The sequence below is a fragment of the Sciurus carolinensis genome, chromosome 3, assembly GCF_902686445.1.
Source record: "Sciurus carolinensis chromosome 3, mSciCar1.2, whole genome shotgun sequence".
Classification (NCBI taxonomy): Eukaryota; Metazoa; Chordata; class Mammalia; order Rodentia; family Sciuridae; genus Sciurus; species Sciurus carolinensis.
The window spans coordinates 150,499,052-150,513,707 of NC_062215.1; the positions used below are offsets into that span (position 1 = coordinate 150,499,052).

Consider the following 14,656-nt stretch of genomic DNA (forward strand, 5'->3'; position numbering starts at 1 on the left):
GCAAACAATTTACTAAGTAGTAAGCCTTTGTTGGCCAAGATCCCAGATAATCATATTGATCTAAAGAATTTTCTAGTGATATATTTGAGAATCAATAGTCACAAAATTTGTTTCCAAGATACCCAAGAATGCTTGAGTTTTTCCTGCCTTTAAAGGCCATCTTCCCTTTCAGTCCTTTATATTTTGAATGTCATTAAGTGATGTGGGATAATGTGAAGAACTGGAATACCCAGCCAGTGCATTTACATTTCAAAGGATTTTTAGTAAATTTCTCTTGAGTAGGGGGACATTTTCTGTATGTGAACTGTCTTGTCCCCAAAGATGTTCAGTATCTGATCTTTTGTTAATTATCCCATTACTTGACTCCTCTGGGTTACCCTGGAATTAACTTTTGGTTAAAATACTATGAATCTTGGGGGGCGGGGAATGGTGTTTATTCCATTGTCTTGTCACCCCTGTGTTCCATGTACATTGAATGCTTCTTCTTCCACAAAACCAAAGGCAGAAGGAGTTTCCACAACCAGTATGACTGACAGATGGTGAACCAAGGGGGAGGTTTTCATTTTTTTTTGGTCCTAAGTTGATAAATGATAAAGTGACATGTAAATATGAGTATACATTTATATATACCTCAGTGTGGCAGTCCAACACATAACTGTGATTCCAAAGTTTTGAAACAACAAAAAAATCCCTTTCTGTAATAGTTTATACCTAGTTGTACTTTATTTAAAGAAAAAACTTAGGTCTTAATTACTAATGTATTTAATAGCCAAAGCTCCCTCAGTATATTGATATAAATTATTAAATTAAACACATCAAACGTATTCACCTTCACACTTAATTAATTTGTTCTTAATAGACAGCTTATTTTGGGGGTTCCTTGACCAAAACCAGATTCTTAATGGTGCCGATCCACAAACACTCAAAGTCCCCGTGTTTACATGGGATCTCTTTTATATATACTTACATACTTTTTTATTAAGGACTGGGTAAGCTGACATAATGAAAACATGTAACTAGAAGAACAGATTCACGCTGACTGGATGACTACTGTCCTAAACCATTACCATAGTTTACTGACAATAACTGGCAAGAATAATTTGGAAAATAACTTAATCCAGTAGAACAAAACATCGTCAGTAGTACTGAATATACCTCTTATATATATTTTTTATATATATATATATATTATATATATATAGTTTTGCACAATCAGGGAGCAAGGCACATAATGAAATGAGAGCATACATTTATGCAGAAGAAAATCTCAACAAAGCTAAAAGAAGCATCTTTGTTAACTTCATCTTTACCGAGCTGTACATAGTGTCCTCTGAATGTCCTCTAACCAGTATTTAAAATGTTCCTTTTGTCATTTTTTTCATGCTTTAAAAAAGATATTTCTACAATGTATCTATGGCAAAGCTCACACTGCCTAAAGTCAGTGTAAGCCTTGATTCTCTTTAAAGAAATGGAGGGGAGGGAGCAATCCCAGTTAAATATAATGTGCAATTTGCCTTTAGAACAGTCAACAATGTTTTTATAACACTTAGCACAAACTTATTTTACCTTAAACATACATCTCTATAAGAATTATTCACTAGTGGCTGATAACAAAATTAAGCAGAATCATTTGAAACATTCCAGTTAATGCTTATTTTCTAAAAGGGATTATTTACAAATAAAAAAATGGAGATGGGGAATCATGAAAAACAGCAGTTTTTGGTATTAGGTTATAATAAATTTAACAAGCAATGGACAGTTTCCAAAATGTAGAGCCCTCCCCCAAGTACTGCAGACATATTTTACTGCCTAAGAAGAGGTTGAGGCTCTAACAATCATGTGCACTTGGTGTTAATATCTACCTGTGACCAACACACTTCTGAATTTGGCCATCTTTTAATTATGTAATATTCATCATCATCCTAACTCATTTCTTCAAACATCTTTGGTAGAAAGCAGCCAGACCTCGTTTAGGTAGATGAAGCCATCTCTTGTGAAACTATCACTTTTTCCATTTTTGCCAGAAGTAGGATTACCTTCTTTCCCTTTCATTAGCACCTCAAAGTTTGCTTGCTGGGTTTTTTTATTTTTTATTTTTATTTTTTATTTTTAAATGCTGTTCCTCCAAAAGAGTTCAAGGCACTGGGGATTAATTATAGCAAATAGTTTTCTAAATGATTTATTCAAATAAGCCAAGAGCAAACCCATTATTTTTCCCCTTCAAGTATTTATGAAGTATTTGCCTATTTCTAATTGAGCAAGTTTATTCAACTAGATTTCAGATTTCTTTTACATATAGATCTTTTTAAGGACAATTACAACTGAGCACTTTTTATTTTTTGAGTGTTAGAATGGTAAAGGTGTAAAAATGTTCTTTTGGAGTTTAAAAGTAACATCTTAAAATAGTGGTATATTTAATTCTGTTCTACTTGCAGTTTCTCTTTGGATCAAATGTCAACTTTGTGAGGTCACATATTCCTCAGGTTAGGGATACCATGCTTTATAAAATGGTGTAAAGCTGTATTTGCCATCTACAGGGACTTTTTTATTTTTAAAGAATTTTTCTCATGAGGTGTATAGCCATTTTACTGAAAGTGAGTTATCACATCGATAATCACAGGGGTATACAGATTCAGTTGGCCTAAATTTAAATAAAATTTTTTACACCAGTTAAAATGTTAGTTCTGAGAGCATATGAAAACATTTGGTAACATATAAAAAACAGAAATGGGTTTCTTGTTAAAAAATTACCTCCTGTTTTTTAACATAAAACTTGTTTTTGGTTGAGGAGCAGAGGTGACAAAGGGTTCTGTTGGATAACCAAAATCAAACCAATCCATACCATTAACTCAAACATTTTACAGGCTAATTTTATAACCTTATATTCTTGAAACAGCTTATTAGCAGCAGTATTCTAGAAGAGCAGCTTTTTGAAACTTCAATTGGATATGCAGTTTCTATTCTTGGTTTCAGAACTGTCACCTTACTGGAATTATACCTCTCAATTTTGACTTCCTTAGCGTTGTTTCTCATGGTAAACATGTACAGAGAAGAGACCCAAGACAGTGCACGGCCCTTTGTAAGACAGGCCGTTCGTGGGCAGGAGCACCTTGAGTTGAGAGGACTGTAAAACACCATCATGTTTTCATTATTGACTTGAAATTTTCTGATGAAAGTAGTTTCCATAACTTAAGATGCAGGCATTTAACAAGTCTCAAATTTTAAAAGTCTGGTTTGCTGTTACAGTTAAGTGGCTATCTAAAAAATTAGTAATTTCTCTGTATGAGAATTACAGCAGTTAAGAAGGGGAAAAAAAATCTAGGTTTTTGAGTAGTAAAAGCCAAGCTGATAAAATTCAATACAGAATAGTCTAACATATTTCCACCCATGAACCTGATGTAAGTTGTTTTATCAACTGAGACAAGGTTCTCTTGTCCTTCAGAGTTGGTGCCAAAATTTTTAAGCATAGAGTGATCCAATTCTGAAATCATCTACTGTAAAAATTAAGGGTGTCCCAATTAAGGAAATCACTGGCTCTAATAGGCACCTGTGTGCACCTCCCCCAGCAGCAGGGTGAACTCGCCTGTGTCTGCACTCAGTACAGGACAGCCAGCCATCCATCTCCTTCATTGGCTTGAAAAAGCCATGTGGGGCTGGAGCTGCAGAGCAGAAGGCAGTGGAAGAAGGCACAGTCCTAGTGTCATCTGGCAGTAGGTGTTTTACAAAAATAAGTAGTCTCGGGATTAAAACCTACACGGTTCCCAGTCCCCAACATCATCCCAACAAAAACCCAAGTTAAAGAAAACCCAACAGGGAGGAAAACACTAGAAAAAGTGTCACTTTTGGATTCTTTTGATTCAGCTGTATAACATGTAAAAGGTTTTTCATTTGTTTTTAATTAATAGCAGTTTCCATCTTTGGAGACGTGTACAGGAAAAGCCAGTAGTCAGCCAGCCAGCGGACTAGGGATAGAAATGGCATGGTTGCTGCTCTGGCCGTGATCACTTCTTGCCATCACCAGGGCTCAGTGATGTCTGCTCGTCCAAGAAAATAAACCAGGAGCAGTGGTTCCAGGATGGCTATCATCAGGATATAAATAAGAAATCACACAATGAAAAAACAAAAGTTGTTTTAGGGCTCAGATCATAGGTGAAAGAAGATTGGAGGTACATTATTTTCTCCCCTCAATGAAAGTTGAAGTTGTCCATCTACCTTCCTTAAAATCCCACAAAAACAAAAAGCTCAAAACAAAATCCTTAGGACGGATAGGTAACTGGATTCAGTCTTAATAGCTCATTACCCTGCACATATGGGTGATCCTTAGAACATAAAGCAGCAGTAGAAGACTGGGAAGTTACTTCAACGGAGTCACAGTGGAGCTTGGCAATCAGTACTCAATGGTAACCCGAACTGTGCATGCTTAAATTAACAATGCAGATGAAGGTCACTTCATAAGTATGTCAAGCACATGAAACTTATAATTTGAAAGATCAAAAAAGATCTTTTAAAGAAGACTAAGAAATGCACAATGGTATGTATTCTTATTGCTCCATAACCACGTGACTATATTGTACAATATCCTGGAGATGTGGCAATGGAGGGGAGGCAGCTATTCTATTATGATGCAGTGCTTTCTGGGAGAGTGGGTTACAGTGATACCTTGCACTCACAGTGTAATTTTATTCTCACATTCTTTGCCCCACTTCATCGGCATCACTTTCTCCTTGTGGGGAGGTGCCAAAAGATTTCTGTAATTTAACTGGTAATTCTTCCAACAGGCATAGACTTTCATTACAAGATGTATTCATTTGTAATTGCTGGGATGGCCAGTTTTTATTCTGTTTAAGAGCAGGTCTAAGACTGCATTTTATTCCTAACAATTTGTCATCATAAACTGATGAGAGTACATATTTCTCTCATGTATCAAAGAAAAATGTACAGAAAGTATGAAGGAGGACAGTGTGAAGCATATAGGAGGATAGTGAATCATTAGAGCAATGATTGTGTTATACTGAACTGCACATGCATGATATGTAATGTCACTTACTGTACTTGGACTACTGCACTACTCCATCAGAACACCTGGTAACTGAACAGTCTCTACAGCCAGGCACAACCAGCTATGGATGCCAATGATCAAAAACCTCATTTTCTTTCCCTCTGTGACAGCCCCATATCTAGAGGATTCTCTGTATTACATATTATAACCCACACAGAACACTTGTAGAGGTCCCAGTTTTGTTCTTTTCTCACCTCACCTTCCAGAGAGCAATACATACAAAAGATGGGTATTTCAGAAGATGACTTTTTTTGTAATGCACCATATTGGGCACAGGATGTGTATATTTCATATACCACTGAGCTACAGATATCGACATCTATCTAAAGCACACACTTAAGGTAACTGGTGACCCAAAGACATACTGGGAAAGTGCATTACAGAGATATCGTGTTGGACATTTTCACAATAAATCAAAGCAAGTATCATGAAGTCAAGTTGATGAAGCTTTGTAAAACTACTCAAAGAAACCACCCAGCACTGTAGCATTAAAAAGTATCCATGTATTTTAGGCAAAGAGCTTACCTGTGAGAGAACATGGCCTAGGTGTGGGTGGAATTACTGCAGGAGTCCTACAACTAGAATGATTTGGTCACGCCATGGATTTACTTTCAATGCACAACCACAAAGACAATATCTGTGAAAAGTTTCCTCCTCCTGCACTATTACCTGTTCTATGAAGCTAAAAGATTTTTCCTGATTTAAAGTGCCCCTTAATGTGTAATAGTGAAGTATCAGTCAAGCAGTTCTAACATCCATTGGGGAAAAAAAAAAACAAAGACAGAAGCCCTGTAGATAATATCACACATTCTGGTTGTTTTCTCAACTGAGAAAGAGCACATTATACATCTATTCCTTAATTATATAATACACAACATGCACAAGTAGGCTGCACATGGACAGACACTGATAAAATACCTTCTAAATAAGCAATTAGAAGTTTTGGTCCAATCCACATGATAGACAAAAGAAATCATAAGAGACAGAACACTATCTCCTTCCATGCCTCTTCCATCCAAATACATGAACTTCATTTGCAGAGTGGAAGAGGAAAGGTATAAATAGAACCATTCTTGGCTCTTTTTCTCTATGCATGTACACACACACACACACACACACACAACTTCTGCATAGCATGTGTATACACGTACACACAGCTGAACATGTATGTACACATACATACAACTGAACACTACCTGAATAACATCATCATCACACCAGGAGGCTCTGAACACCTGAATTCACAGAGGATCAGGTGAGCTGATTGTAGAACTGATTACAGATAGCATGGAGTATACAAAGTCCTGTGGTGGCTACCAGTCTCTCGAGAGCTTAGTGTTCTGGTCTCTTTTAGGGGGTGCAGGAGGGGGACCTCTGCGCAATGTTGCATAGCCTGAGATATGACTGCCTCCATAATTAGCCTTCTGTTGATCAGAGAGCAGTTCAGGGGGTGGTGGGGGCAATGCCATATCATCCATAGTGGCTGTGGGTTCTGCTCTGGACACGCGAGAGGACGACAGCGAGCCATGCCGAGTGATGGATTTCCGTTGCAGTGTCCTGTTGAGGTCGGCCAGGAATCCAGGCTGGACACTAAGGCTGGATTTGGGCGAGGTGGGCACTTGTGGTGCAACTGTGGCCATTACTGGCTGCTCAGAGATCTCTGCTTGAGTGAGGCGGGTGCTGTCATTCCGTTTGGGTCGTGTGGGTGGGGGTGCCTTCTTCACTGATGTTTTAGACCATGGCTGTGGTTGAGGATTAACAACTGCCACTTTTGGAGAGGTGTTTCCCGAGAATACTGCTGGAATCTCGATGGGGGGTAGAGGAAGCTCAATTTCAGGTGGAGGGGGTGGAAAATCAGAATCAGATGGAGGAGAAGGAAATTCCACCACGGAGTCCTTTGCACGCCCACTCAGAACAGAGGGTTTTGCTGACACACACCCTTGTTGGAGAACACCAGGAAGGCCGACTCCAGAAAGATGTAGTTTTCCAGGTTTGGGGGGTGCTGCAGGAGGGAGTGGGGTCTCCTTGATGGGAGACCCTGTTTCTGTTGGTGGTGCAAACTTGCTGACTAGACTGTCTACCGAGGGTCTCTTAGGCTCGGGGTGCTCTGCACAACTGCTGGACTTAATGCTGGAGTTGCGCTGTGGGGTAGGGGGTGGTTTCTTTCCCCCAGGACTGGACATCTTACTGGGCTTTTTGCCTGGAGATCCACCTTTGTCAGGGGTAGAAGCTGTGGGTGGCACTGATGGTGGGGCTGGGGTAGGGACTGGTGGAGGAGGTGGTGGCGGTGGTGGTGGCGGTGGTGGTGGAGGAAACACCAGGCTGCTTTCAGGAGGGGGAGGAGGAAAATCGGGAGAAGGAACAGGGATGGAACTGGGCTGCCACTTGGGCTTTGCTTTCACGGCAGGAGGGGACTGTGGAGTGAGGTTTGCTGGGATGGGCTTTGAGGGCTGAGCTTCCACAGGGGGAGGGGTCGGAGGGGGTGGGAACTGGCTGGCCATCTGCTTCACCAGGGAGGGCATGGGAGACAGTGGGGGCGGAGCGGGCTTTGCACCGAAGCTCTGCTGCTTGGGCAGTGTGGGCGGGGGAGCGGGAGCTGGAGCCTGAACGGGAGCAGGCGCAGGCGCAGAGGGCGGAATGTGAGAAATGGGGAACACTACCGGCTTTTTTGCTGGGGGCATTGGAGGAGCGGGGGTGGGCGGTGCAGCTTGTGCCACAACCGGGGGCACAGTCTTGGTGCTGGTTGGTGGGGGGATGGTCACAGTGGGCTTAGGGGGGGCTTGGGGAGGGAGGACTGCAGGGATGGGAGGAGCTGGTGGGGGTGTGGGAGGAGCTGCCTGAGAAACATGCTGAACTTGGTGAATCTTCAGTGGAGGAGGAGGGGGGCTGAACTGTGGAAGGGATGGGGCGCACGGTGCTGGCTTTAGCTGGGCCATAGCTGAACCAGGGGTCGGGGGTGGAGGAGGGGGTGGGGGTGGTGGAACAACCCCACTTGGGGGCACCAGGATCTGAGGCTTGACTGACTGTGAGGCCAAAGACAGGGACTGCATCGCTGGGGGTGGTGGGGGCTTAAATAGGGGCCCTGAATGCTGAGCTGCGTTCTGCAGCCTGGTGATTGTGCTGTACTTGACAAACATGGTGGCAGCTGAGCCTGCAGATGGGGCGGACTGACTAGGGAGTGGGGGAGGTGGGGGGGGAGGGGGAGGTGGTGGGGGAGGAGGGGGAGGAGGGGGTGGAGGCAGAGGAGGTGAAGGCTGTGAGGCAGTGTAGGGAGTGACTATCTTGGTTTGTGGGGATAAAGGGGGCATAAGTGAAGTGTAGGGCCGATTCACAGATTCCATTCTGGCCTAAAAGGAGTATAAAAAGGGAGGTGGGAGAGAGAAAAACAACAAACACAACAGTTACAGAGGTAAGCTTTGATTGTGTAAAACTAAAAAGCAAGGAATCTGGGACATGCATGAAAAGGATGCAGCAGTTGGTGATTATAAAGATGGACAATGTCAGGAAGGCTAAAATCTGACTCCCTGGCAAGAAGGACACAGAGAATTTGTTTTCCCCAGCAGTATTCTTCAAAGAGCTAACTGCTTAGCAGTCTAGGAAAGATTTCCTGTTGCAAAAGCCATTTGGCAGGTGATAGCATGTGTGATTTAGGACCTTCGCTGTGTGACTTCCACACACCCCTGCCCTCAGTGGGAACTGTCTGGGAGGCCTCTCTGCACTGGCTCCTCCCAGACCCTGGCAAGGGGGTGTGATGGCTCAAATTCACCTTTCAGTCCATGCCTGCACCCACATCAAGCAGATGCCTGGGCTCGGGAGTGCTGATGGAGGGCCTCCAGAGGCATGAGGGTGGCTTTCTGATGCTAGTAAGCTCACACGTGAGAATATGAGAGTGCTCAGCAGGCGTGCACAGTCACACAGGAAGGAATGAGCTCGACACACACTCGGTGTGTGTGAGAGACACTTTGCATCCAACACGCACAGAAGTCCAGCAATGCAGGTAAAAGGGGGCATTCTTTACATTTGTTTTACTGGAAAATACATAAAGAAATGCTTTGTAAACATTACAGCAAAAGATCATAAAAATATCACAAAGAAAAAGAAGAAAATGAGAGGGAACTTGGGAAGGCTAGAGTAAAAGAGATGAATCAAGAAACAGGAGCTACAAATTACTGATAACCTATCAACCAGGCTATCTGGGTGGCTCTTGGCACTGCTGAAATGCCAAGTTACTTCATGGAGCTGAACTGAAATGGGTCAGTTACTTCATGGAGCTAATCACACATGACTGTGGTTCAGGTACTTTTTGAAAAGAGGAAAGGGCCCTTGGTGTGATAACTTTGGGTACATCTTTTAGGCTCTTTGAACAAACTGAGGAAAAGGGATAAATCCTTTGTTTTCAATTATAAATGACATCTAACTGGCATCGAGAATGGGTTAGGTTAGTGAACTAGAAGGCTCATTATAGGGCTGAGTTCTAATGCCAATCAGGACACTCACATGTGTCTTTAAAAATTACACATCAAAATGAAAGCATTAGTTTGTAAGATTTGGTTATAGGAGACACCCAGGTTAATGTGCTTCCAGAGAACAGCCCCTGACCTTAACTTGACCCTGTCTTGACTGCTTCAGGGGTCGCGACCTTAGCTGTGCTGGCCTTCTCATGTGGCACCTGAGACTGAGGTAACAGGAGAAGAAACACAGAAGCATCAAGACTCAAAACAACTGACACTGCTGCACAGCAAGGCCAACTCTCTCTGAAGCTCTGTGCGGTGACCGACTTTGCTTTGTAATTACAGAGCACTTTGACCTTTGTTTTCCTTGGCCATAAACCAAACATTAGGTAGTTACAACTTAAAATGCACGTAGATCTTAGCATTAATTATTGGGTAAAACAAGGGATTTTTCTGCTGACATCTGAATTATGTAAACCAGCTTCCTAGTATCTGTTTAGAGTATTAGCTCTATCCAAACTGATTAAAGGGGGAAAGGGGAGAGAATTATTTCTTAAAAGTTTGAATCTCTGATAAAGGAGTTAAACTGTCAAGTGTTTTGAGAATTTAGGTCATAAGAACCAATTCTCAAATATGCATTTCTGAGTAAACTGCTTTACCACCACGTTGAAAAACATACACAAATTAAGGAACAAATTTGTTTAATAAAGAAAAAATTTAAATGTCCCTTTTATTCTTCTTTGTGAATGTACTATGTAAGTGACTTGGACCCAAACAAACAATAAAAAAATAAAAATGATCACAGTCCAGGCAGGGGAGCCGTGTCCTTCAACAATGGAGCGTATTCTCATGCTGAAAGTACAACTCCAGCCACATGTCCTTGTCTACAGAACTACAGAGGCCACTTGATGGAGGACTACAGTGACTTTCAACTGAGCTCAAGAACCTCCCTATTTTTATAAATATTATAGACTTGCAATAATTATACTCATTCTTTAGTGTTACTGAAAGATCTAGTATGCAAAGTTCAGGAATCCAAAATTTTAAAGGGAGACTTATTGATTTGAATTTAGTCTCCCACATGAAGCACAATTTGAGAAAATGCATCAATGCCTGGAGAAATGCCAAAGGCCATAAAAGAAAAGGAAGGATAAAAAAGTGGATAAAATTAATAATGAGTAAAGAAATAACTATAAGCATCTACTCTTATACATAGGGCACTGGTACTACATGGTGTTGCTCCATTTAATTGGTTAAAAGTGGAAAGGAGGAAATTGCTTTATCTTATAATTTTGAGTCATTAATAAAGGAATTAAACTGCCTTTTTTTTTTTTTTTCTTCTTATTTTAGGATCTTATGTTGTTAGAGCCCATTTCCAAGGAAAAGTAAAATCAATAGTTTTTTTTGAAATGTTTTCCCATGAAGACTGGATATCTAAGAAAAATACTGAAATAGTGTGAAATAAGATTCCTAATAAAGGAATAAAAAAGTACAATTCAAGCCGATGGTATACCACAGACTTTTCTATATAAATTAAAACTCATGTGTTACCTTGCTGGATTCTTCCAACTGAGTGCCTCGTTTCCAAGCTTCGGAGAAGATGGAGCTCACTATGCTCTGGGAACGAATGTGTCCAGCTGGCTGGGTGTCAGACACTCCACTATCAGACTGATTAGAGTGGTTTGACTGAGACTCTGTTTCAAATAGTTAAGAAGTAAAATTAAACCAGTCAGTATTCTGAAGTATGAATATCTACATTTAGATCTTTTACCCAAAGTCAAATGATAAGTAGAACAAGAATTTCACTCATCTCTTTTATTATAAATATGTTATTTTTCCATTAGAAAATTTTCCTTATCTTAGGGTTAACAGGAAATCTCAATGCTTTTTAAGTAGTTCACCGTGAGAGAGGGATAAAAGAGTGATATAACATGACTGGTATCCTGGCAATCTGTCTTGTATGTAATCAACTCCCAAACAAGTGAAAAAAAAAAGGAGTCATTTTTTTTTTCACTCATAATCTTCACTACATCATTTTCAGGCCTGTGGAGTTATAACCTATGAATTCAGACCTATATTTGATGATCACTTCCTTTTTGCTAGCAATGAACAAACTAGAGGTATTGGTTCCAAAGAGAAGCATCAATACTCGGCCTGGCCTCCAGGTCCAGGAGTGAGGAACAGCCTAGTGGGAATGGCTGCAGAAACAGTGTGTCTCTTATTGATATCTTGGCTGAATAACCAGCAAGGCTATTTCCTTGGACTCCAGGTTGTAAAGGTAAAGGTCAGGTAAGATAACCACGTGGATGCACCTTACTTGATGCCTGGCATCTAGTGGAGACTCAAGTATTAAAATTAATCCCATGCTGGCATGGTGGCACACACCGAATAAAATCCCAGTGACTCAGGAGGCTGAGGCAGAAGGGTTGCAAGTTCAAGGTCAGCCTCAGCAACTGGGCAAGGCCCTAAGCAATTCAGCAAGATCCTGTTTCAAAATAAAAATTTAAAAGGGCTGGAGATGTGACTTAGTGGTAAAATGCCTCAGGATTCAATCCCTAATACCAAAACAAACAACAACAATAACAAATACTGATCCCACACAATCATTCTGGGATGGGAGGATAGTATTAGAATGCAGTATTAAGAAGTTTGGCCAAGTGAGCTGTTGTGGTTTAGATGTGATGTGTCCACCCACCCCCTGCCAAAAGATCACGTATGAGACAATGCAAGAAGGTTGGGAGGAGAAATGATTAGGTTATAGCCTTAACCTAATCAATTTATTAATCCCTAATAGGAATTAACTGAGTGGAAGGGTGTGGCTGGAGGAGGTGGGAATTGGGGCGTGACTTTGGATATACATTTGTATCTGGCGAGTGGAGTCTCTCTTTTGGCTCTCTCTTTTGGCTTCCTGATAACAATGCGAGCTGTTTCCCTCTGCCACACTCTTCCACCACGATGTGCAGCCTTACCTCCAGCCCTGAGGAATGGAGCCGGCCTGCTATGGACTAAGACCTCGGAGACAGTGAGTTCTCAAATAAACCTTTCCTTTCTACAGTTTTTCTGGTCAGTCCTTTCAGTCATAGCAGTGAAAAAGCTGATTAAAACTTTAGCCGAAGTAGTGAAAATTAATAGCCACAAGAAATCCTAAACCCAAACTCCTTTGGATGAAGTTAATATGCTATCTACCAATAAAAAGGGAAAAATAAAATGGATGCTACCCATAAGGTGAAAATACAAGTAATATGATAAAAAGTTATACTTCTCTAGCCTCATTTATCATCCCTGTATGGGAGGTCTGCCTCTTCTTCCCTGTTTATTTATTTATTCAATAAATTATTTATAATTAGTATGAACTCATGGACATTTCTTTTATAATTTGGGTTATAATTCTATACTACATTTTATATTGTACTGCTCAATTGTTTCATCTGTGACCACTGGAGTTTCAGGTTGGTTCGTGTGTTTCTTTGATGTACTCCCATCATGTTTTTTGAGTACTTTTTATTCTCTGACATTATAAGGTACTCTAGGTTCACCTTGCATATTCTCTGATGTTCTGATGTAACCCTAGGATTGGTCATTTGCCCAAGAGCCCTGGCTCCATTTTTCTTCAGTGAATGGTATTCGAAAACAAGGTCTGGTCTCTCTTACTGGGGTCTCCACTGCTTCTAGGTTCTCTCAGTGGCCAGAACTAGAATATGTACGTACATACATATATATACACACCAACCTGTGCATAGACACATTCTTAATTTGTTTTTAGTTATTTAAAGGTGAAATCAAGTCATTCAATTTAAAAATCAATGAACAATGAAAAAGTCTGCTTTTAGGGAATATGTATATCACTCTGGGGACATCTGAAAGGCAAGTAGCATTATCTTAAGATGTGAACAAGCATATTTGTTTAAAGGCTATGGGAGTCTGAAAGCCCCCTCTGAGTATCACTAATGTCCTATGAAAGCTTTGGTAAGTATGATGACTTAAATAGCTTCCTTAACTATAATCCAGAACTATAAATAGCTTCCTTAACTGTAATCCAGGTGTTTCCATTCCATAGAAATGGAAGAAAATGTGTAGGAGGAGAACTTTCTCATGGATTCTGAGTAGAGACTCCACAAAGTAACTTTATTCCATTCATTTCAGCAGCATGTAACTTTTGAATAAACTTCATAAACATAAGTAATAAAGCCCCAAGCTTTAGAAGTCTATTTAGATTGTCCATTTCAAATACATTTGTGAACTAGCCTATGATATTGCCCTCTCTAACAATTTTCTTTAAAAGGCCTCTATTGATCATAATTTGGAAATTAGGTATGGCTCTGGTTTTTAAAAATCAAGCTCAAGTTACCAGGTCTACTATCAGTATCTACATGAAGACTTCATATTATAGTAAAAATAGTGCCTTCAGGCATTCTGAACTACCTGGGATGCTAGAAGAACTGGATCCTGATTTAATGCTGGAGCTGGATAAGGAAGTCCAATCATAAGCTGATTCCGTCCTCTTCAAGGCTTCTTGATAGTTCACATAGAGCTGCTTCCCGTACTAAAAGGAAGACAGTAAATAATGACATCTGAACTTCATGAGGCAAGGCATAACAGTATGAAGGAAAGGGGGACACTTTTTGTTTATTGATTCAGTTTGTATTAATATATAAAACACTCCATAGTCTTTTAATACTAGCAAGTAATAACCTATTCTTAATTTTCTTCATTTGTAGAAGGCGAGCAAAATGTCAACAGTGGATGTGGGTCATGTTTACTACAGGTGTAAATATTTTTTCACCCCAAATAATTTTCCTCCACATCTTTTATTGGTGCATTATAACTGTACATAATAGTGAGATTCATTGTTAATGTACACATGTATGCACACAATATAACAATATAATTTGGCAAGTATCATTCCCCAGTATTTCCCTTTTCTCTCCACTCCTGTCTGTCCCAGACCCCTTTCCTCTGCTCCACTGATCTCCCTTCCATTTTCTTTTCCTTATTCCTCTCTAGACTCCACATAAGAGAGAAAACACATGACCTCTGACTTTCTGAGTTTGGATTATTTCACTAACATATGTTCTTAAGATCCATCTGTTTTCCCTGCAAATGATATAATTTCATTTTTCTTTATGGCTGGTTAAAATTCCACACT

At 40.4% G+C, this 14,656-nt stretch overlaps 1 protein-coding gene across 6 annotated transcripts in view; it reads right to left on the reverse strand.

Moving 5' to 3' along the window:
* Positions 1-706: 706 nt before the first annotated feature.
* Positions 707-14,656, reverse strand: part of Raph1 (Ras association (RalGDS/AF-6) and pleckstrin homology domains 1) — a 94,960-nt gene continuing 81,010 nt past the window's right edge. For 4 of the 6 annotated variants that reach the window (XM_047543088.1, XM_047543087.1, XM_047543086.1 and 1 more), the window contains 3 exons: positions 13,933-14,053; positions 11,062-11,204; positions 707-8,406 (listed from right to left, as the gene is read on the reverse strand). In XM_047543088.1, the coding sequence (XP_047399044.1) occupies positions 6,373-8,406; positions 11,062-11,204; positions 13,933-14,053 (2,298 nt within the window). In that variant the 3' untranslated portion in view covers positions 707-6,372. The other 2 variants (XM_047543089.1, XM_047543090.1) reach the window with 2 other exon arrangements.